Source organism: Plodia interpunctella, chromosome 15 (assembly GCF_027563975.2).
Source record: "Plodia interpunctella isolate USDA-ARS_2022_Savannah chromosome 15, ilPloInte3.2, whole genome shotgun sequence".
Lineage (NCBI taxonomy): Eukaryota > Metazoa > Arthropoda > Insecta > Lepidoptera > Pyralidae > Plodia > Plodia interpunctella.
In genome coordinates this window covers 8,069,053-8,094,762 of record NC_071308.1, presented here as the reverse complement: position 1 = coordinate 8,094,762, position 25,710 = coordinate 8,069,053, and the positions used below count along the sequence as shown (strand labels likewise).

Below are 25,710 nucleotides of genomic sequence, written 5' to 3'. Positions count from 1 at the left end.
TTAGATGAAGCGAAAGTTAGCACAGCTCTTGTCGAATCTGGCCCTTATGGTGGGGAAATAAATTTATTAGCTTTCATACCAGTACCACACCATAGTTTCATATTTTGAAATTACTGATTTATAAATAAAATATATGTAAATCAGTCAGTAAAGATTTTTGTAATTAAAACGAGTACATTTAAACTATTAGTTCGAATCAAATCGAATGGCTTTTATATGCTTGACCAAGTTTTAGTAAATACTGGCTTATTTCATATAAGTATTTTCCTATGTAATTGTAGTAAATATATAAAATCACTTTTACAAAATGTATACTAAGGAGAAGTATCTACAGTTTCAAAGATTTACAAAATTTTCTTTCGGTATTTGGAGATGAGTGATTAGGAGATGTTAGGACTTTGTCAAGCGATAAGACGCGCCACAGAACAATAACCTAGATATTAACCCGGAGATCGAAGTTGAATTCAAAATTCGAACTGTAGTTTTATTTTATTTTTATTAAAACTGCCAGTATTTTATATGAATTTCTACCACTTTAAATTTCATAAGGACTGTGATATTCGTTACATGTTTAGACAATTAGGGTGCTTCAACGTTGAATTTGACGATGCAATTCACCCTAATTGTCTAAACATGTAACCAATATCAATACGACACCACAGTTTTACATATATCTTTATATTTAAGGGTCGCCATGAACCATTTATATAATTACTGCAGTTGTTATATGTAAACAGTTGCATAGTCTTTGATGACACACAGACGTGTAGGTCCAAAATTTTTCCCAAATAAGAAACAAAATCCAGAGTAAATTACGATTCGTTGTATGTAGATGGCTTTATCTATATTGTCACATTAGTATACATGTGAATTGCAGTTCTTTGGAAAAAAGATTATCAGGTATAACCGGCTCTGAGGTTAAGTGACTCTTAATATGAGACCGTAGGAACTAAGACGGACGTATTTTTTTGTTAAAGGTGTGAAAATGAATTTTGTAAACAACGTGATCATATTTTATTTATGCGCTGGTAATTATAATGTTTTTTGTTAATATTTCTTGGCTAAATAATGACTAATCGAAATTTATAAGTTTAATTATTAATTACATTTAAAATTTTATTCTTTCTAGTGATTGTGACAAATGTGCAAACCAAAGGAATAAAATTGACAAAAAGAGTGAGTATCATTGTTATGTATCTCGTGTGATTTAATTCTAAAAGGTTCTAGCAAAGAACTGAACTATTATTTTCTACCCTAAAATTTTAACTACATTTGTGTACACTTTAACTGTATTGGTAGTTACAATTAAATTTATGAATTTATAGTATACTAGAGGCCCGTCCCGGCTTCGCTTGGTTAAAACTGTAATAAAAATCACGTACGAGTAGCACGTTACTCCGGAAGATTTCGTCTGTTTCTATGCCAAATTCCATCAAAATCGGTCAGTATTTGAGATTAATATTTTATAAAAACAAAGAAAAAACAAAAACATTTTTTTCTCCTTATAATATTAGCATGGATGCATAAATATGATAATATGAATTATATAACAACTACTGTTTATAATTTTCGGATAGTCTTAAAATTGTAGTACCTATAGCGATCTATATGTAACAAAGGTACATGTATTTTCTTCAAAATGTTTTTTTTGTCGGTTATCCAAAAATCACGTGCATCCATTTTGTAGTCGACCTAGTATAATTTCTTGTTCTTCAACACACGAACAAGATAATTCATTAAAGGCCAGTAGAAGGAAGTTTTCCTTTATCAGAATCTTGTTCATTGAAAAGATAACAGTCAACATTCATTCGTCCTTTGCAAATTTGTCTGTATTACATCCATGCATGGGTAACTTGACAATCAATAATCAATAGTGTACTTAGAATCATAGTTAATTGCTTCTAAAAAATCTAAATCGTTTATTTTTTTATCCTAATTAATTGTCGCGCTAGAGCTGTTTTTGTATAATGTTATTATGATCTAGCATTTTCCTGTTCACCGCGTCACTGACTTGTGCTTAAGTACTGGAAACATTGTGTAATCTGTGGCTTAAGTCAGTCGGTCGTCTGATATAAGTATATTTCCTCAAACAAATACTATTTAACAACATCAGACTTAAAAATAGTGCAATAAGAAGAATGTAGAAAAAAAAATCATCAAAAATATTGTTAATATATGTCCGCACAGGCTTATAATCCTATCTAATATTATAAACGCGAAAGTAAGATTGTTTGTTACGTCTTCACGCTTTATCTGCTCAATCAATCGTCTTTAAATTATGCATACATGTAGTTTGAAGTACGGAGAAGGACATAGGATAACTTACATCCTGGAAAAATAAAAGTTCCCGTGGAAAATTCACGCAGACGAAAACGCGGAAAAAAGCTAGAAATATATATTATATCAATAAATTTCTGTTAAAATTAAAATAAAATCTCTATAAGAATGTACAGAACTATAAATGGATGTTGGGCGTGGTCACCACGAATGTAACCGAGAACACACTTACAATCTGAGAGAGAAGTTAATAATATCAAAATGCGTAGAAAAGGCTGCGGTGAAGTTTATTGCGCCGTATCTTCTTCACCTGCGCTAGGGATGTCGGCAATAGAGTTAGTTTTCAGTAGGTTTTTTTTTCGTGAATAAGGTGATGTATTGAAAAAATAATTTTGAATACGATATTTTTTATTTTAGCAAACTGATGATAGATGGTCATGGGGCTATGAAGAGGTGCCTGGATCTACAAATGTGAGTATCAATCAGATATTATTGATTAAAACTTCGTTCAACATAAAGTTCATGAGGAAACTTATCCGGGACATGACGCGTCTTATCTAATTATTCTCAGTTTTCTGAAAACTATAACAATAACACAAACTAAAATAAAAGTTATTTTATTTTCAAAATGTAACGATTTACGAGTACGTAGCATTCCAAATATAAATTCGTATTTTTTCGAGATATGAGATATTTTTTCTGAAATAAATCCACCTTGTGCTTTACGTTTTTTATGAATTGACAATAAATGTAGTATAAAAGTGTATTATATTATAAAAATATACATATAGGAGTGTCATCCATGTAATAAAAAAATATAATATACATCAGTTAATGGTTATTGGATGTTTGCGTTTGTAGATGATAAGTGTAGAATATTTACCTTTATGACAATTTCCTTGATGAATTTTGAGTCCTCTTTGTCCGTTAAAATACCTTGCTTGTGAGAATTATCTGCACTGCACTAAATCCAATGACGAGGATGCACTGGACTGGCTTACAGAGCCCTGATTCAGTTAATTAAGTCCGCATTTTATATATTTTTTTTTATAAAGTGAAATAAATAATATTTATTTCCGTGCATTGATAATGTTTTTTGCAGAAAGATGTAAACCCAAGACCAACCATTGACATTGCAACTGTAAGACAACAAACAACAACTGAAGTAACAACAACAACAACAAATAAACCTACAACCTCAAAGCCGCAGCGAAATACCACACCTGCTTTCTGTTCTTCGTCTTATGAACCACCAGGAAAACCTGACTATAACGTGCCAGGAAGAAGAATTAGCGAAGCAAGTAAGATTAAATGAATCTGTCAAATGGTAGTTGACAAGGTCAAAAATTGTAAAAAATATGTATAATCTAGGTAAAATATTTATACCCTATTCATCTTGGACTGAGACAAAAGGTAAACAAACCTTGAACAAAAAATCATTATTTCTCCTTATTCCTTTATTAATTTTGTTCTTACTGTCTGTCAATGTTCAATTTTTTATTTGTTGTTGTTTTATGGAGTCATGTCGCTTACTTAATTGTTTGGCTTAATTTCTCGTTTCTTTTTTGTTTACTTTTTGTCTCAGTCCAAGATGAATAAGGTATAGGATCATTATGATAATTTATAAATTATATGGATCATATGAAGATTTTACGTTAATTGGATATTCCATTTTCAAATTATAAAAACGAACTCAACCGTCATAAAAAACAAAAATTTTGTAACAACTTTTATTAAGAAGTCGCCACCATAAACGTAATTAATGTAGCTCTCGAACAAACATATCTTTTTTTTGCGAACATTTTAGCAAGTTGTGACGTCACATGTTTGTGTCATTTAGTATGAAGCTATTGGACGTACGTATCCAAAAATGTGTGATTTTATTTTTGTCATATCCTTGAAAGCATTGTCATTATCACAGTATTTTTTTCACTGGTGTTTCTATTAATATAAGGGCCTTAGAATAATCATCAAAACAAATATTTGTCAATTAGCCTATTACATTGATAGGCAGGAAAGAGACTACATCTTTTTGAGGTAGTACAACAGTGTACTTGTGTAGTAATTTGCCAATCGAACTAAGCTAGCAACAGCATCAACACATCAAAAATAATTAAATAGTACCTTTACTTGACCGTACTCGATCAAAACTATGCGCTAGTGCGGAGCGGAGCTTCAAACAACCAATGGAGTGGTCCTATTCCAAGGCGAAATCATACACCACCATTTTAATTGCCAATTCGACCTCCCTAAAAACTTTGAATTAAAATGTTAATTTTTTGTCACACAAAAATTGCTTTCAGAATGTTACGAGTACGTGTGGGAACTGAAAAATCGCAAGCAAGAAAAAGATCAACAAGTTATATGTGAGTCTTGTTTTAATTAATTTTCCAAAATGTTTTGTAGTTTGTAGCTTTGACAATAATAATTGTCACAAACTATAAAATATATATGAATAAAATTTTGCCGGGACGTGCGTGTTAAGGTCTGATTGTCCACATAAATTGAAGGAGATAGACATTTCAATTGCAATTGAATGCATATTATGATCTCTTGTTTAAGTTATATTAGTCAAACTAAAATAATTCCCTAGTTTTTGTGAATAAGATATTATTGATTTAAAAAGTTTTTTAGGAAAATATTTTTTTGCCACAAGCTTTTAATGTCGTCAAAAAGATTTTGTTGCATTCAATTCCTGTTCCCTCAATGGAAGCCGATCTAGGTGCACCATTAAGTCATACTTATAATAATAACTAGTTGTTCGCCGCGAACTTAGACCTGGCTAACACAATATATATATTTTTTTATTGTCAATATTTCAAAAACGACTTGACCGATTTTGATGCCCCACGAACTTAAAAATTCCTTTGACAGATCATACATACCTTTTAATTTCATCAAAATCAGACCAATGGTTCGAAAGTTATCGCGTTGCAAACAAACATACATACATACATACATATATACATACATACATACATACATACATACATACATACATAAATACATACATACCCTAAGTATAATGTTAGTAATATATAGTCATGGAAACTGAAGCGACGTGGAAAATTTCATAATTTCATTTTTTACGACAAGCGGAAATAGGTGTTTAACTTGCAAGATTTGATTACAGACAGATAAACATCGGGGCAGGTAAAACTAAGTATAAGCTTGTAATAACTTTTAGGTAAAAAGTATAAGAAAAAGTGGAGTCACGGCGGCGGCAGTCACGGAGTAGGAGGCCGCGCGACGAAATCCGGAGAATTCCCACACATGGTAATAAAAAAAAATCTTGTTCCCACACATGGTAATAAATCTTGTCTCTCTCTCTCTCACAGCCATAAAGTTTTGGAGCGCAGTGTCTGCTTTCTTATTTTTCTTCACTGATATTGACGGGACATATTTTTTTTTATATTCTTACTATTCATAATTATACATATGGCGCTATTCTTCCCGTAACTTATGTACTTTTATATATTATTAGAAAAAACATTGTAAGAAACAATAGTTAAATGGTAAGCCCTTCTGGCATGATAAGGATCAATACTGTTCAAATGAGTTTCTTTCGGCATTTCTTCTCAGCAGTGGTCGCCCCGAAATGCCAGTAGTTTGTAGCTTGTGAGAAATAAATATAAAAATTGATGAGAAAAAGTGCCTGGAAGGTCTTAATTTCTGAATAAATGATTTGACTTTGATTAAGCTATAGGCATTTCAAATAAGCATACCATACAGTTACCTTCAAATTTCGCGATCCATATTTTATTTCTACTAAGAGACAATTTTTAACATGGAGGACCTAAATGAAACCAACGATAAACTTATAGACTTATATTGACGACCTCGGTGGCGCAGTAAATTTGCAAAAAAAGCAGATAAAGTTGCCTCTGTCCCGGGTTCGATCCCCGGTCAAGTCATGATGGAAAATGATCTTTTTCTGATTGGCCCGGGTCTTGGATGTTTATGTCTATGTATTTATTATAAAATATAGTATTATTGAGTTAGTATCCCATAACACAAGTATCGAACTTACTTTGGGGCTAACTCAATCAAAGAGTGATTTTTTCTAATATATTTATTTATTTAATAATATTAATAAAACCAAAAGCGTGGTCGCATACAATAGTCATTCCGTTTCGACTAGAAAAGAAGAAGAAAAGATAAAGACGTGATACTGAATCTAACTATTGAATTTGAATTAAGAATTTGATCTCTCTCTCTCACCCATCTCTGCATGTCTTAGGTTCGGTACTGTGACGCAGCGATGTCAGCGCAAAAAAAAACATAAAAATGTTTAAGGTTCGAACGAAAGATTGAAACGTCTCGGAAATAAAGGGGAATGTGCGCGTTTCATACCTGTCGTTTAATATATCATTTTGAAGATTCGGCTGTAACATCACAACCGGCCAACTGCCTGACGTCAACTCTCCTTGGGAATACTATTCTTGCCTATCAGCTATGTGTCCCTCGTAGTCTAGAAGAATAGAGTGGATCAATTCTAGGACATAGCCACATGCCAGACTAATTTAAAAATTAATGATAATTTAATTATGCAGGGTGCATTAGGATGGAAAGCAGTGATAGGCACCTGGGTATTCAAATGTGGCAGTACCCTCATCAGTGACAAGTTTGTGCTGACAGCTGCACATTGCACTAAAGCATCTCCTAGAGATCCCACTATTGCAGATTTGGTCCCGAAAATTGTACGGATCGGTGACAAGAATATCATCGATAAAGTGGTAAATATTATGTACAGTCAACAGCACATACAAGCTGCCCTGCATGTATCTCGATAGCGCAGAAATAGCGGTGAATTTTGAATGAATTTGGGTAGGTTGATGTGCTGTTGACTGTACATACTTAAGTATCTATATAAATGCCAGTCTCGGCAATTCGTTGCATTAATATAATCATCCTATTTCAGACATTAGAGGTCAATAAACTTATTATTTTTATTATTATTTATTATAATGAGGCTCGTCATAGATTAAACCTGTTTTTTATAAAAAATCTAAAGTATACTTCATGCTAATGACACGTCGATAAATAACTCAAAAATAAAAAGTATGCATTTTTATTCCATACAGAACTAAACCTATTGGTTTTAAAAAAACAAGTAGGTACTACAAAAACCTTTAGCTTTTCCGTATATAGGGTTATGGTATCAAACGCAAAACCTCCTAAAGACAACTTGGGTACATCAAAACAAGCAACTTTTATTCTACAACTTTTCGTTATTTGTAGTTTTTGTTATTAAAAACATCTTAACTCTAGAGACAGTACAGTAGCGTTATGTATCGGAATCTAACATAGAGTTTTATAGAAAGAAAACATTTTTTTTGTATTTATTACGTTTAGACAAAAGTGGTATAACAAAAGGTCTCTATGTACCTTATGCGGGTTTGGAAGGTTATGCGTAGATACCAGTAACTCTGTATATGGGGAAAAAGAGAAAACGACTCGACGATAAAATTTACGTTTTTCACATTTTATGACCCTCAAATAAGCTAAAGTAGATATGCTTTGACTAGGTCTGTCAAATATTGTAATATTGTAGTCGCTATAGTGACAAAAATTACTTTAGCTTTAAGTGTGCTTTAACATTGTATGAATAGCAGGGTTCGTAAATAACAACTTGTATATTGTTTTTCAAAATGTGTACTTACCATGTTAGTAATAAAAATATAACATTCTCTATGAACATGAAACAAATCAACAAGCAACTTTTAAATGAACAATCTTATAAAACTTATTCTTCTTCTTCTTGACCTTATCCCACTCATGTGGGGTCGGCACAGTATGTAAGTTCCTTGCATTTCGTTCTGTCATTTGCCACATCCATTGATACTCCTTTCCTGTTCATACTATTCTTGACACACTCCATCCATTTCTTCTTAGGTCTTCCTCTATTCCTGGAACCCTTTACTTCCATCTTTAATGCCCTTTGAGTGATGTGATTAATAGTTATGTTTTGTTAATCATAAATATTAATCACATCACTCATTCATTGTGTCATTTTAATATTTTGTAAATTGTGATAAGCGAAATTTTTGTCTAAACGTTTTCAAGTTTAAAGTTTACCTACTCCTAAATCCACTTGAAAATATTAATTCCTGTGTTTACATTTTACAGTCTTATAAAAGTCCAAAAAAAGACGCCAACATCGCCAGAATAATAGTACACCCTCAATACACAGCACCTATCCAATACTACGATATTGCTCTAATAGAACTAGACGAAAAGCTAAAGTTCTCAAAATTCGTCCAGCCTGCTTGCCTTTGGAGCAAATTATCCACAAGCGAATTGGGAAAACAAGCCACTGGGACTGGTTGGGGAGTGATAGAATCTGGTAAGGATATCTGTATATATATATATAAATAAATATGTTAAATATAGGTACCTATTCAATTATAATTACTTACCTCACTCGCGACTCGTCGCAACATATATTATGTCGCGAGGATAATGCCTCTGCGGAAACAAAACGTGAGGGACAACATTATCATCATGGGGTGCCATCTTCGAATTGAAGTTTGGAGGTCAGCATACGGAAACCCTATTAATGAAGGACATAAGGAACCTATAACCATTTTTGTATTGGCCTGCAAGAATGGAGATAAACATATTTTTTCCTGTTTGGACGTGACCGTGAAAAGACGTAGGGGACACAAAGAATATATTCTTATCGTGTTTATCAATCGATTTCTATCCATTGCAGGTTCTCTTGATATCTCTCCGGAGCTGCAAGCGGTAACAGTCGATGTATTAGAAACTAGTCTATGTGATCAGCTGTTGAAAGATTATCACAATAGAAACTGGAAAGGGTTCATGGATCATCAGCTCTGCGCAGGAGTGCTGGCTGGAGGAATAGACCCTTGTCAGGTAGTTTTTCATAAACGACATTTATATTTTCTAGGCAACGACAGATACAGCATGTGGGACAGATAGTGGATGGACTTGAGCTATATTAATGTTTTGACGACCTCGGTGGCGCAATGGTAAAGTTCTTGCCACTGAACCGAGAGGTCCCGGGTTCGATCCCCAGTCGGGTCATGATGGAAAATGATCTTTTTCTAATTGGCCCGAGTCTTGGATGTTTATCTATATATGTATTTGTTATAAAATATGGTATCGTTGAGTTAGTATCCCATAACTCGTACTTACCCAAAGTCTCGAACTTACTTTGGGGCTAGCTCAATCTGTGTGATTTGTCCTAATATATTTATATTATTTATTTATGATAATTATACATCATGCATGTGGTGCCTTCCTAAACCATAGCACACTTATTGTGCTAGTTACTCTTTGTTGATCAACGTACCCAGCAACATCCGAACAACAAAAGTCTATAAATGTTATATGATGGCTTCATATTGGTCACAAATTTAGTCGATCATGTGGCTGTGATGTACAGTAACGTGCGAGGATGGGGCACGTAACCTCGCTAGTATACTGAAGCTATAGAAGCGAAAAGAGAAAAAGGAATGCCGTACAGGGAAGACAATGGCTGAGGATAGGGAGAGATGGAAGGAACTCCACCGACAAGACCGACATTCTTAAATTATAAATGAATGAAACAACTTTTAAATGAACAATCTTATAAAACTTCTTCTTCTTCTTGACCTTATCCCACTCATGTGGGGTCGGCACAGTATGTAAGTTCCTTGCATTTCGTTCTGTCATTTGCCACATCCATTGATACTCCTTTCCTGTTGTATGAACAGGTCTATCCTTGACACACTCCATCCATTTCTTCTTAGGTCTTCCTCTATTCCTGGAACCCTTTACTTCCATATTTAATGCCCTTTGAGTGATGTGATTAATAATTTGTTAATCAAAAATTTTAATCACATCACTCATTCATTCATTTTAATATTTTGTAAAATGTGATAAGCGAAATTTTTGTCTAAACGTTTTCAAGTTTAAAGTTACTCCTAAATCCACTTGAAAATTCCTGTGTATACATTTTACAGTCTTATAAAAGTCCAAAAAAGATGCCAACATCGCCTTAAATTATAAATGAATGAAATGACACTCTTAGCTAGACTCTTAGAAGAAATAGTCATATATTTATTTCTTAAAATTGTCGTGAATTTTCAGGGTGACTCCGGTGGTCCCCTTCAAATGAAGATGCCGCTGCCAAAAGATGTAACAGACTCAGAAGGGTCCATGAGTTTTGTCATTGGCGTAATATCTTTTGGAGTAGGCTGCGCGCACCCCAACTTGCCTGGAGTTTATACTAGGGTGTCCAGCTTTATCGACTGGGTTGAAGATAATGTTTGGAAAAATGAGAATCAGAATTAGAACATGAATAAATGATCCTGTTTTCTTTATTATATTCTGGACACTCTTATAAATCCATCAGCTTTGTTTTTCTCAAATCGTCTCGTTCCTGTTCCTTTTTTTACTTTATCTTAATTTAGCCGTCGTCATAAAATGTTGTTTTAAGAATATCAATAAATTAATACAGCAGTTATTCATCTAAAGATCTCTATATTTAGATACGACATAGGTACGTCAATAATTGCACACTTAAGTTGACCACGGTACACAGTTATTAAGTATACCAAAACTAAGCTCAAGAGATTTAAAAACTATCTTCATAAGTATTTTTCTTAATGTAGATGTGTGTATTGCATATTATATTTAATATATAGGTATAACGACCTCGATGGCACAGTAGTAATGTGCTTGCATCTGAACCAGGAGGTCCCGGGTTCGATCCCCGGACGGGTCATGATGGAAAATTATCTTTTTTTGATTGGCCCGGGTCTTGGATGTTTATCTATATATGTATTTGTTATAAAATATAGCATCGTTGAATTAGTATCCCATAACACAAGTCTCAAACTTACTTTGGAGCTAGCTCAATCTGTGCGATTTGTCCTTATATACATATATTTATTTATTATACAGGACTCTAACAATCCTCGTAATTAACGGACATTTTTTGAATTCTTTATATGTATCATTTTCATTATTATTTTTTGAATTACTGTCTGTTTATTTTATTTTATTCTGTTGAAAGAATTTTTTTATACGCATCTAAATGATAGAATAAATAGCATTATCTTATTTTACTAACAAATAACAATTAAACAAACAAAATATATAAGAAACTAGCGACCTGCCCAGGCTTCGCTCTTGCAAAACCATAATAAAAAATTAGTGTTACTATTACTATGTTACTCCTAAAGGTTTTGTCTATCTCTGTGCGAAATTTAATGAAAATCGGCCTAGCAGTTTTTTAGTTTATTCATCACAAACAAAAAATACTAATCTTTTCTCTTTATAATTTGGTATTAGTCTAGTATATAATATGCATAATAGAATCCTAAGTCATTATTTACCATGGTATATTATTGTCATTACATCGGTGTACATGTGAATTCGCCTTATTACTTGCCACATATTTATTTAAGTGGATATTCGAGTTATATTTCTGGATTCCATGGAAAACTAGTTTGAAGACACATTATTTTAATATACCGTGCGAATGGACGATAGACGTGTGTTTTACACTTTTAAAAAATGTTTAGCGAAAATTTTTTTTTAGTAATTTTTACGTGCACCGGTAAATTTTATTTTAGTTTTATCATTATAAAATTATCTAATTAAAATACATTTGAAAAATTCAAGATTCGATTGATATGCTTTTTCCTTGTTTTTACATATTAATTGCTTTTTCGATTGCCTACTATTTATGATGATTTACATTGTATAAAGATTAAATTTTATTTATTAATATTAACAGTGATAATATCCAATGTACAACCAAAAGGAATAAAGTTGATAAAGAGAGTAAGTATTTAAGTCTTTTCAAATATTTTATAAATTATTTATTTTAAATTTAATTTATTTTTATTTAAATTACGTATTAATTACTGTACAAATTGTATATCAGAAAGAGGAGGATTTTGAAAGAAAATCCTATCTTAATCCTAACTAATATTATAAATGCGAAAATATGTTTGTTTGTTACACCACTTCACTATGAATCTACTCAACCAATCTTCTTGAAATTTTGCATACATATAGATAGAAGTACGGGGAAAGATATAGGGTACCTTTCAAACATAATCTTGTTGCAGTGGGAAATTGACGCGGGTGAATTCGCTAGTATGTTATAGTTACTTAAAATCTAGATCATGTCTTAAAATCAAGATTTGTTATGGCTAAATAAATATATGTTTATATGATAATGATAATATTTCATAATATGTATACATAATTCCGGATCGAACCAGTTCCTTATTTATTTTCTTTTAAATAAAGATTTTTTAAAGATTGCTCTTTGAGTGAACAGACAGACATTGTAATATAATCTATGTATACATATAGTGATCATTTTCCTGCTTGCCGTCGGCGGCATTGACCGATGCTTGTCTCGGTCACATTTACTTTTAGCCGACTATATAAAAAGAATGTTATCAATTCGGCTAACTACAAATTATTTCTTCATCTGTCCGTCAATACCCTACTTTGTTTCTGAAAATATTTGATGGCTTTTAATCACTAATTTATTATTTTGATTAAAATTTATTAATATTAAAATGTACATTAGAAGCTGTAAGCAAAAGCAGCTATTACTCGAAGAACAGCACATTTTAATAACAAACAAATATTAGGTACATTTTTTATTACTTTTAGCAAACTGAAGACAGATGGTCATGGGGATATTTGAATCAGTCGCAAAATGTGAGTATTTTTCAGGTTAACCTATAAATATAAATCAAATATATATAATATATATACAGGGTTACTAGTGAAATATCAGAAAAATCGTCATTAATCATCAGAATAAAAAGATATAATAAATGTTATCAAAACTTGTATAACAAACTTTATCGTATAATGTTATATACGATTTTTACAAAGAAATATGTAACCGAAATGTGTATGACATAAGCTTGTGAGTTTCACTATTGAACAGAAGGATAAACTCTGAACAGAATCAAAATTCAGAAAGACAAAGAAAACTGATTACAAAGTTACTAGCGTAGCCAAAATCAAATCATTTATTCAGAAATTGGGCATTCACAGACACTTTTTCAAGTCATATTCTAATGTAAATAATATTTACCAAAGCTATAAACTTACTATGAGATTATGCCAAATGAGATAAAATATTTCTTTCCTTCACGGATTACTTCGATTATATTCTTATAATGTTTCACTCAATCTGTGTGATCTAATACCATTGCTCAGTTTTATCAATTACTTCATTTTCTATTTTTTATTTTCATTAAGTGTAATAAGAATAAAAAATATAGTAAATTACGTACTTAATTTATTAATGAAACTGATTGAATATTCCTTGCAGACAACAACAGAAAACCCAACAACTATAGATGACCAAGAAATTACTACACCTAAATTCTGTTCTCCTACATATAAGTATAAACCACCAGAAAAACCAGATTTTAAGACGCCAGAAACGAGGATAAGTGAAGCAAGTAAGATTCTATTTAAAAATATTTTAAGTCATTAATGCAGTGTAAGATTAAACGTGGTGTTTAAAATAAGTAACGTAACATAGACAGACTGAAAACTTAACCAATCTTTAGACTATATGTAATGCACAATCATTTGTAATCTTTAAGATGTACACATTTGTTAATAAATTAATTTTGAATCATAAAACTAATACACAATACCGGTATTATTTAATCTGTGACAATACTAATCGCTTGAGGGCGTTTCGCAGAACAGCTGCGACCGCGCAGTCATTACGTACGATCCGTCATTCTTGAGGAAGGAATCATTTCCCAAATCGATCATTCATAAAATTTACATTACAATAATGTTAAAGTCAGATAGTAAAATTAATTTCTCTCTTTTTTTTAATTTGAAAAATTGTAACGACACCGCGGTCGAAACGCTCTGAGAAACACCTTCACGTTGGTTCCAAGTTATTCAATTATTAATGGATTTAATAAAACATAATTTTCTTTTAGAATGTATGGAATACGTTTGGGAATTAAAGCAACGCAAACAAGTAATCGATGACCTTATAATATGTAAGTCAATATATTTCTTTTATATGTAGGAGTAAAATAATCGTAAATGAATAAATTAATGATTTCGACGAGAGCCGCTAGTGTAGCTATGAATAAAATATGATTTATATTAAAACACAAAATTATATTAATTTAAAATAGAAACTATCTAACTTAAAAATAAATTATAAATACTTAGAAATCAAAAATATCTAAAGAAGCCCCACAAGGCAAGAAGCCCATTACACAGGCAGAATTTCCACATGAAAATATAATTATAATAGGTACTTTTCAGGTTCAGAATACGAGCAAATATGGAACGGACATTCGAACCCACCCGTGCAGGAGGTCGGAGGTCGAGTGACATTGCCAGGAGAATTTCCACACATGGTAATGGAAATCAATGTCTTTTTCAGGTGCACGGTATACAAAAATATCGGAGAATCAGCAAATATCTGGTCGTCCCGGCGCGGTAGGAGGTCATGCGACTCTGCTAGGAGAATTTCCCCATATGGTCATTTCCTCCTATTTATATTTGTAAATAAGGAAGTTTTTCATATGCACTGTTGTCTGTATAATAGTGGGGCGAAATCCTTAGGTCTTGTTGCGCACATTCCTATAACAATCTCTTCATATTATGATAATCTAAACGTTCATGAAATATTTTTTGTATACGAAAGTAGCCTAATCGCTACCTCTGCCTATAAAGACGCCTGCAAAACCATGGTAACGTTTGAACAACTCTATAATAATATATAGTCTCAGTGTTTCTAGTCAAGCAAGGAACACATCCTTGCTTTCTCTAGAGACCAAGGTCAGAGTAAGTATGTAAGAGTATCTTTTGTTGAAGTTAAACATTTTCTTGTTAACTGCCTAAGAAATTTTGATAAACAAATTGGTGACAAAGGAGATTAAAAATTGACTTTTTGTAATGTTTATTCACAATTGTTACAGCAAAAAACAGTTTTGATATTTATCGAACCATATCTTTGATTGAGATTTATTTCGAGTTTCAATGAGTTTCTCAATTCCAGGGTGCCATAGGATGGAAAGCCGTGGTCGGTACATGGGTGTTCAAATGCGGCAGTTCCCTCATCAGCGAAAAATTTATGCTTACTGCTGCCCACTGTACAAAAGCCTCTACAAGCGATACCACTATTTCGGATGTTGTCCCGAAAATTGTTCGGATTGGCGACAAAAATATAATTGATCTAAATGTATGTATGTGGGTTTTATTGTTTTGTGTGTATGTGCATTTCAATTAGAGTCACTGCAAAATTGTTTTTGTATTTTTTATATATTTAACTTTTACACTCTATCAATCTTATATTATTTAACGATTATTTAGTCAAATTATTTTTCAATGTCGTCACAGAGATCTCCAAAATAAAGATGACTGTGCCCCTCGTCGGGAGAATATACAGGTTGCATCTTCAAGTTATGCTTATTGTCATAGAAACTGAACCAGGAATAATTTAAAGACTAAAAAGTTTCAACTTTGGACAAGCGCAAGATGATGAAATTTAATGTACAAAATTTTATAACAGACAAACGAATTGGACAGGTGAAACTAAATACGAGCTTGACAAATCAGACTTTTCATTTCAGACTATTGATAGTCCACCAAGAATAGACGCAATGATCACAAGAATAATAGTACACCCTCAATACAAACCACCGAAGAAATACTTCGATATTGCCCTTATAGAACTGGACCATGCAGTAACATTCTCAAAATATGTTCAGCCTGCTTGCCTTTGGAACAAGCCATCTACCACTGAACTAGGAACACAGGCGGTTGGAACTGGTTGGGGAGTGATAGAGTCTGGTAATGATTAATTAATTATTATCAACCGTTGGTGAGATTTGATTCTCAGATATAATTTATGGAACCTCAGGTGAGATCTTGTAGAAGACCGTCAGAAACCATCCAAAAGTCGCAATATTAACCTCAAGGAACTAATGGATCGCACCATAGAAAATAAGGTCTATTTTGTCTGTGTGATATCAATCCGTCCCTTTACAGAGATCTACATATAACGTGCAAATGTCATCTCGAGAAAATTCTCCGCCTCGTCTTGCGTTCTAAATTATTCCAGCTATTTAGTCATAACGACGAAATTCAGTAATAAATATCCAAACAACTTACGCATTTACAACAATTAACGATAAAATTCCCTTCAACAACTTAATTTTGAACTTTATTACAATAAAAATAATGCTTCTAATTTTCTTCATTTTATTATACTATAGAACTCAAAATAAATAGAAATGCTATCTGTATTATGACAAGCACGTAAATCAGAATTCAAATATGTTCTCATTATAGCGTTTTTCCATTTCCTTATTGCCGCGATTGAGCATCGGAGCCTAAAGTAAACTTTTCTACGTCTTCTTGTCGACTGCATGGTCTTCAGCATCCAAACTATTAAAACGCATCATTATTTATAACATTTTTCAGTTATTTATATCAATATTTATATTTTACACGTTCACGAAAGTTGTCTGATAGGCATATATTTCCATCCATTGTAGGTTCCCTCGAAATTTCACCAGAGCTCCAAGAAATAACAGTCGATATATTAGAAAATGACTTTTGTGATCAACTACTCATGAACAACCAAAACAGAAACTGGCGTGGGTTCATGGACCACCAACTATGCGCAGGAGTACTGGCCGGTGGAGTGGATTCCTGTCAGGTAATCTTTTTATGTTATTTTTTTCTCAATTTGTGGCCAGTAATAATCACATTTTTAAATCTGGAGAAAATTATATATCAACTATGCCAGTCTCAATCCATTACTGCCATAATTTGCTTGATTATAGCGTTCTAGGGCCTTGCATGCGGCAAACCAAAAAAAACAATTTTTCAGTGATATATTGTGTGTCTTTTATCCTATCTCTGTCTTGTTGCGTTGTACATCCGTGTACCAAAGAATCTAATATTGAGGCTTGACTTTACATAATATTTAAATTTTAATCTAATCACTATAATTTCCAGGGTGACTCGGGTGGTCCTCTGCAAATAAAAATGCCGCTACCAAAAGACCTCACTGATGTAGAGGGAACTATGAGTTACGTCATCGGCATAATATCGTTCGGAATTGGTTGTGCACATCCAAATCTACCAGGGATTTATACGAGAGTGTCTAGTTTTATTGATTGGATTGAAGAGAATGTTTGGTCAAATGAATAAAAGTATTTAAAAGTTCAATTTACAGTATTTTCATCGTTACTTCTTCAGAGCTGAAATGGATTACCCTCTTATGAAATGATAGTAAAGCGTAAAGTAATTATTTTGGGCGTATGATCCCCGCCTTAGACCAATACCACTTTATATTCTCGTAAGAGACGATTAGGTAGTCTTGTCTGGCAACAACTGCAATCCAAACTCAATCCAAAGAAGATTGATCAGTCAGGCGGATAGTCTCGAATCAGTACCAACGAAAAAGTAGTGTTACGATTACTATGTTACTTCTAAATGCCAAATTTAAAGGCCTTTAAGCCCTCTGTGCCAAATTTAATGAAAATCAGCCTAGTAGTTTTTGAGTGTATTCATCACAAACAAAAAATACTAATCTTTTCTCTTTATAATTTGGTATTAGTCTAGTATATAATATGCATAATAGAATCCTAAGTCATTATTTACCATGGTATATTATTGTCATTACATCGGTGTACATGTGAATTCACCCTATTACTTGCCACATATTTATATAAGTGGATATTCGAGTTCTATTTTTGTATTCTATGGAAAACTAGTTTGAAGATACATTATTTTAATATACCGTGCGAATGGACGATAGACGTGTGTTTTACACTTTTAAAAAATGTTTAGCGAAAATTTTTTTTTAGTAATTTTTACGTGCACCGGTAAATTTTATTTTAGTTTTATCATTATTAAATTATTTAATTAAAATACATTTGAAAAATTCAATATTGTTTTTGCATATTAATTGCTTTTTCGATTGCCTACTATTTATGATGATTTACATTGTATAAAGATTAAATTTTATTTATTAATTAACAGTGATAATATCCAATGTACAACCAAAAGGAATAAAGTTGATAAAGAGAGTAAGTATTTAAGACTCTTCAATTTTTTTAAAAAATATTTATTTAAAATTGAATTTATTTTTATTTAAGTTACGTATCATTATTGTACAAATTGTATATCAGAAAGAGGAAGATTTTAAAGAAAATCCTATCTTAATCCTAACTAATATTATAAATGCGAAAATATGTTTGTTTGTTACCACTTCACGATGAATCTACTCAACCAATCTTCTTGAAATTTTGCATACATATAGTTAGAAGTACGGGGAAGGACATAGGGTACCTTTCAAAAATAATCTTGATCCCGTGGGAAATTGACGCAGGTGCATTCGCTAGTATGTTATAGTTACATAAAATCTAGATCATGTTTTTCTATAATATTGATATGATAATGATAATATTTCATAATATGTATACATAATTCCGGATCAAACCAGTTCCTTAGTTATTTTCTTTTAAATAAAGATTTTTTTAAAGATTGCTCTTTGAGTGAACAGACTGACATTGTAAAAATCTATGTAAGTGATCATTTTCCTGCTTGCCGTCGGCGGCATTGACCGATGCTTGTCTCGGTCACATTTACTTTTAACCGACTACATAAAAAGAATGTTATCAATTCGGCTAACTACAAATTATTTCTTCATCTGTCCGTTTCCCTACTTTATACCCTACTTTGTTTCTGAAAATATTTGATGGCTTTTAATCACTAATTTATTATTTTGATTAAAATTTATTACTATTAAAATGTACATGTATAACGAAGGTAGTAAAAGCTGTAAGCATAAGCAGGTATCAGTCGAACAGCACATTTTAATAACAAACAAATATTAGATACATTTTTTATTACTTTTAGCAAACTGAAGACAGATGGTCATGGGGATATTTGAATCAGTCGCAAAATGTGAGTATTTTTCACGTTGACCTACTCGTATAAATATAAATCAAATCAATACATATAATAAAATTGAAGAAAGGCCAAATTGTACATTGGCTATATTTTTTTAAATTGTTCATGGAATATACTTAGTTACTGATATAGATGACGAAAATATAGTTTTGGAAATTTTTGTCTGTCTGTCTGTCTATCTGTCTGAACGCGCATCACTCGAAATTTAATGGACCGATTTGCTTGAAATTTGGTATGTGGGAAGTGGGAGTAGGAGCGGGAAATGGGATGGAGACACGTAGTGGGGAACGGGACGGGACACATTGCAAAAATCATGATGGCACAATATTATAGAAAACGGTACGAGATATCTACTTTACATTACATAACAGGAAGCGGGATTGGATAAGTTTACGGACGAGACACGCAGCGGGAAATAGAAAATTGAACTAAAGATGAGAAAAAATGCGAATTGGAATCATATATGTTTACCAGTCTTTCAGAGTACGCGATAAAAAAATTACTGAGATTTTGCTATGAAATTCACGCGAGCGAAGCACTTAATTTATTAATGAAACTGATTGAATATTCCTTGCAGACAACAACAGAAAACCCAACAACTATAGATGACCAAGATATGACTACACCTAAATTCTGTTCTCCTACATATAAGCCACCAGAAAAACCAGATTTTAAGACGCCAGAAAGGAGGATAAGTGAAGCAAGTAAGATTCTATTTTAAAATATTTTATGCAATGGGTGGGTTCAGATTAATTACAAATCAGTGTAAGATTAAACGTGGTGTTTAAAATAAATAACGTAAAATTGTGTATAGAGACCCTGAAAACCATGTAAACTTCACAAGTACAAATATACTTAAAATAAATCTTTAGACTATATGTAATGCACAATCATTTGTAATCTTTATGATGTACACATTTGTTAATAAATTAATTTTGAATCATGAAACTAATCATCAATACATATAATAATATTTTTTAAATTCTTCATGGAATATACTTAGTTACTGATATAGATGACGAAAATATAGTTTTGAACATTTTTATCTGTCTGTCTGTCTGTCTGTCTGAACGCGCATCACTCAAAATCTACTGGACCGCTTTGCTTGCAATTTGGTATGTAAGTACCTTATATACCGGGTTAACATCTTAGATACATTACATCCCGGTAAATAGTCAGGCTCTCGTAGGATAATTGAAAACTAATTATGAATCAAAAATGCCTCAGAATCCCGGGTTAACATCTTATAGACATTTCATCCCGGAAAATGAGGAAGGTCCTGTAGGAAAATTAGATACATTTCATCCCAGTAAATAGACAGGTTCCCGTAGGATAATTGAAAAACTAATTATGAATCAAAAATTCCTCGGAATCCCGGATTAACATCTTATAGACATTTCATCCCGGAAAATGAGCCGATTTACTTTAAAATTTTGTAGAAAGGGGTGAATATAAACAATTTTTTTGTCGATGAAAGTCATATAATTGGAAGGTATCAATTTAGATGAAATAAAGATGATTGATGGCGCCACCAAGACTTTTAAAATGCGCTATGGTTTCGCTCAGACAAAAAATTATATATATATATATTGTACTTCCGAAATAAATCACTAGATGGCGCCACTAAAACTTTTACATCTCTAAATCACGCGGTGTCTCTCTCACAAATCCATACTAATTATAAAGAGGTAAGCGTTTGTGAGTTTGTATGTTTGAGGAGGGTAATCTCCGAAGCTACCAAACAAAATACAAAATATATTTATTGCCCATAAAAACAATATTAGTACAAAATAATACAATTGTGCATACATATGGACCAATGGTGGGCCTGTTGCAAAGCAATCTCTTCCAGCCAGCCTTTGGGTAGTCAGAGAGGATAACAGAAGAGTGACTGACTTCACTTAGTAACATACTGCGCCCACCCTCTTCTGTTATCCTCTAGAACTATCCTCTAGACAACGTACACCAACAACCGAAACTGCTGGGCGGGAAGCTGAAATTTGGCATGTAGGTGAGCACTAAGAGAGAATTTTTTGAAATTCTACTCCGAAGGGGGTGAAAGGGGTGAAAAACTGTAAATATGAAAGTTCTACACCGTTGAAGTTAGTGACTTGAAAATTTGCATTTTGATTGTTTACATCAAATTAATGAATATGTGTTTCAGATTTTTATGAAAATTAACCTTCAACCTCTTTAAAAGGAGGGTGAAATATTTTATGGGACCTAATACAACTTTCAAGATAAAAAGCTGGAAATTGGCGCACTTATTTTTTGTAGTAAATAACAGTAATAGTAAAAACAAAAAAAGTTAAGTTTGTGGTTAATAAAAGACCGGGACATAAAACGCCATGGAAAATGAGACGATACGCGTGGCAGAAAGCGGGAGTGGGAGTCGGAGCGGGAAATGTGAAGGAGACACGTAGTGAGAAACGGGATATCTACTTTACATTACATAGCAGGAATCGGGATTGGCTGGAAGTTTGCTGGACGAGACACGCAGCGGGAAACAGGAAATGGAACTAAAGATGAGAAAAAATGCGAATTTGAATCGTATATGTTTACCAGTCTTACAAAGTACGCGATAAAAAAAAAATACTGAGGTTTTGCTATGAAATTCACGCGGGCGAAGCCGCGGGCAAAAGCTAGTACACAATACAAATCGCTTAAGGGTGTTTCGTAGAACAGCTGCGGCCGCGCTGTCCTTACGTACGATCCGTCAATTTTCTTAAAGAAGGAATCATTTCCAAAATCGATCATTCATAAAATTGACATTACCATAGTACAGAATAATAATTTTAAAGTCAGATAGTAAAACTAGTTACTCTATTTGTTAATTTTAAAAATTGTAATAACAACGCGACCGCAGTGGTCGAAACGCTCTGAGAAACACCTTGACGTTGGTTCCAAGTTATTCAATTAATAATGGATTTAATAAAACATAATTTTCTTTTAGAATGTATGGAATACGTTTGGGAACTAAAGCAACGCAAACAAGTAATCGATGAGTTTTTTATATGTAAGTCACAATTTTTTTTAATATGTAGGGTTAAAATAATCGTCAATAAATAAATTGATAATTTCTACGAGGGCCGCTAGCTAATTTCTTTATATTGGAAGTCACCTCATTATAAAAATATAATAACATTACTTTTTAAGTTCAGAATAAGAAACAATAATGGTAAGCCTTTCTGACATGATAGGGACCAACACTGTTCAAATAAGTTTCTTTCGGCATTTGTTCTCAGCAGTTGTCGTTCCGAAATGCCAGTAGTTTGTAGTTTGTGAGAAATTACTATTTAATATAAAAATTGACTTGATGAAGTGCCTGTGAAGGTCTAATTTCTGAATAAATGATTTGAATTTGAATAAGCAAATATGAAACGGATATTCGATCCCACCCGTGAAAGAGGTCGGAGGTCGAGTGACATTGCCAGGAGAATTCCACACATGGTTATAGAAATCAATATGTTTTCAGGTGTACAGTATACGAAAATATCGGAGAATCCGCAAATATCTGAGTATCCTATTGCGGTAGGAGGTCATGCGACTCTTCTTGGAGAATTTCCCCATATGGTAATTTCCCCCTATTTATACTTGTAAATAAGGACGACTTTCATATGCTCAGTCAGTCCACTGTTGTCTATATAACAGTAGGGCGAAATCCTTAGGTCCCGTTGCGCCACATTCCAATAACAATCTCTTCATATTATGATAATCTAAACGTTCATGAAATATTTTTTGTATACGATAGTAGCCTAATCGCTACCTCTGCCTATAAAAACGCCTGCAAAACCATGGTAACGTTTGAACAACTCTATAATAATATATAGTCTCAGTGTTTCTAGTCAAGCAAGGAACTCATCCTCGCTTTCCCTAGAGACCAAGCTCAGAGTAAGTATGTAAGAGTAAAATACTCTTACATACTTACTCTGAAATTGTTGAAGTTAAAAATTTTTAGTTACCAGTAGAAAGATAACAGTTAGAAATTTTGATAAACAAATTGGCAATTAAGGAGATTAAAATTTGACTTTTTGTAAAGTTTATTCACAATTGTTACAGCAAAAAACAGTTTTGATATTTATCATGCCATGTCTTTGATTGAGATTTATTTCGAGTTTCAATGAGTTTCTCAATTACAGGGTGCCATAGGATGGAAAGCCGCGGTCGGTACATGGGTGTTCAAATGCGGCAGTTCCCTCATCAGCGAAAAATTTGTGCTCACTGCTGCCCACTGTACAAAAGCCTCTACAAGCGATACCACTATTTCGGATGTTGTCCCGAAAATTGTTCGGATTGGCGACAAAAATATAATTGATCTAAATGTATGTATGTGGGTTTTATTGTGTTGTGCGTATGTGCATTTCAATTAGAGTCACTGCAAAATTGTTTTTGTATTTTTTATATATTTAACTTTTACACTCTATCGATCTTATATTATTTAACGATTATTGAGTCAAATTATTTTTCAATGTCGTCACAGAGATCTCCAAAACAAAGATAACTGTGCCTCTCGTCGAGAGAATATACTGGTTGCATCTTCAAGTTATGCTTATTGTCATAGAAACTGAATCAGGAATAATTTAAAGACTAAAAAGTTTCAACTTTGGACAAGCGCAAGTTGATGAAATTTAATGTACAACATTTTATAACAGACAAACGAATTGGACAAATCAGATTTTTCATTTCAGACTACTGATAGTCCACCGAGAATAGACGCAATGATCACAAGAATAATAGTACACCCTCAATACAAACCACCGAAGAAATACTTCGATATTGCCCTTATAGAACTGGACCATGCAGTAACATTCTCAAAATATGTTCAGCCTGCTTGCCTTTGGAACAAGCCATCTACCACTGAACTAGGAACACAGGCGGTTGGAACTGGTTGGGGAGTGATAGAGTCTGGTAATGATTAATTAATTATTATCAACCGCTGGTGAGATTTGATTCTCAAATATTATTGTAGATCTTGTAGAAGACAGTCAGAAACCATCCAAAAGTCGCAATATTAACCTCAAGTAACTAATGGATCGCACCATAGAAAATAAGGTCTATTTTGTCTGTGTGATATCAATCCGTCCCTTTACAGAGATCTATATATAACCTGCAAATGTCATTTCGAGAAAATTCTCCGCCTCGTCTAAATTATTCCAGCTATTTATTCGTAACGACGAAATTGAGTAATAAATATCCAAACAACTTACGCACTTATTTAATTATGAACCTTTACCAACTTAATTTTGAACTTTATTACAATAAAAATAATGTTTGATTTTCTTAATTTTATTATACTATATATTAGATAATAAATAGAAATGCTATCTGTATTATGACAAGCACGTAAATCAGAATTCAAATATGTTCTCATTATAGCGTTTTTCCATTTCCTTATTGCCGCGATTGAGCATCGGAGCCTAAAGTAAAATTTTCTACGTCTTCTTGTCGACTGCATGGTCTTCAGCATCCAAACCATTAAAACGCATCATTAGCACATTTTTCAGTTATTTATATCAATATTTATATTTTACACGTTCACGAAAGTTGTCTGATAGGCATATATTTCCATCCATTGTAGGTTCCCTCGAAATTTCACCAGAGCTCCAAGAAATAACAGTCGATATATTAGAAAATGACTTTTGTGATCGACTACTGATGAACAACCAAAACAGAAACTGGCGTGGGTTCATGGACCACCAACTATGCGCAGGAGTACTGGCCGGTGGAGTGGATTCCTGTCAGGTAATCTTTTTATGTTATATTTTTTTTCTCTATTAGTAGCCAATAATAATCACATTTTTAAATCTGAAATATATATATCTTGTATGCCAGTCTCAATCCATTACTGCCTGAATTTGCTTATATATAGCGTTCTAGGGCCTTGCATGGGGCAAACCATAAAAAGTATTTTTTTCCACGCAGCCAGTGATATATTGTGTGTCTTTTATCCTATCTCTGTCTTGTTGCGTTGTACATCCGTGTACCAAAGAATCTAATATGAGGCATGACGTTACATAATGTTAAATTTTAATGTAATGACTTTAATTTCCAGGGTGACTCGGGTGGTCCTCTGCAAATAAAAATGCCGCTGCCAAACGACCTCACTGATGCAGAGGGAACTATGAGTTACGTCATCGGCATAATATCGTTCGGAGTTGGTTGTGCACATCCAAATCTACCAGGGATTTATACGAGAGTGTCTAGTTTTATTGATTGGATTGAAGAGAATGTTTGGTCAAATGAATAAAAGTATTTAAAAGTTCAATTTACAGTATTTTCATTATCACCTCTTCAGAGCTAAAATGGATTGCCCTCTTATGATAGGGATATGATATGATAGTAAAGCGAATTATTTTGGGCGTGTGGTCCCAGCCTTAGATCACTACCACTTTATATTCTCGTAATAGACGATTAAGTTATATAAAGCATTATACGTCTTGTCTGGCAACAACTGCATTCCAAACTCAATCCAAA

The 25,710-nt window shown here is 32.9% G+C and overlaps 2 protein-coding genes across 2 annotated transcripts; both read left to right on the top strand.

Annotated features, from left to right (window-relative positions):
• Nucleotides 1–872: 872 nt before the first annotated feature.
• LOC128676089 (uncharacterized) lies at nt 873–17,487 on the top strand. The gene is made up of 20 exons (XM_053756028.2): nt 873–1,028; nt 1,130–1,176; nt 2,695–2,748; nt 3,380–3,578; nt 4,581–4,643; nt 5,465–5,553; nt 6,831–7,013; nt 8,407–8,623; nt 8,993–9,156; nt 10,375–10,572; nt 11,809–11,848; nt 12,029–12,075; nt 12,925–12,972; nt 13,598–13,730; nt 14,232–14,294; nt 14,690–14,787; nt 15,308–15,490; nt 15,882–16,101; nt 16,809–16,972; nt 17,275–17,487. Exons 1-20 carry the CDS (start codon nt 986–988, stop codon nt 17,467–17,469), a joined length of 2,448 nt encoding a protein of 815 aa, XP_053612003.1. The 5' UTR covers nt 873–985; the 3' UTR covers nt 17,470–17,487.
• Nucleotides 17,488–18,001: 514 nt separating this feature from the next.
• LOC128675767 (serine protease snake-like) lies at nt 18,002–25,501 on the top strand. The gene is made up of 10 exons (XM_053755426.2): nt 18,002–18,146; nt 18,304–18,350; nt 19,183–19,230; nt 19,814–19,940; nt 22,190–22,252; nt 22,712–22,809; nt 23,376–23,558; nt 23,925–24,144; nt 24,815–24,978; nt 25,289–25,501. Exons 1-10 carry the CDS (start codon nt 18,104–18,106, stop codon nt 25,481–25,483), a joined length of 1,188 nt encoding a protein of 395 aa, XP_053611401.1. The 5' UTR covers nt 18,002–18,103; the 3' UTR covers nt 25,484–25,501.
• Nucleotides 25,502–25,710: the final 209 nt, after the last annotated feature.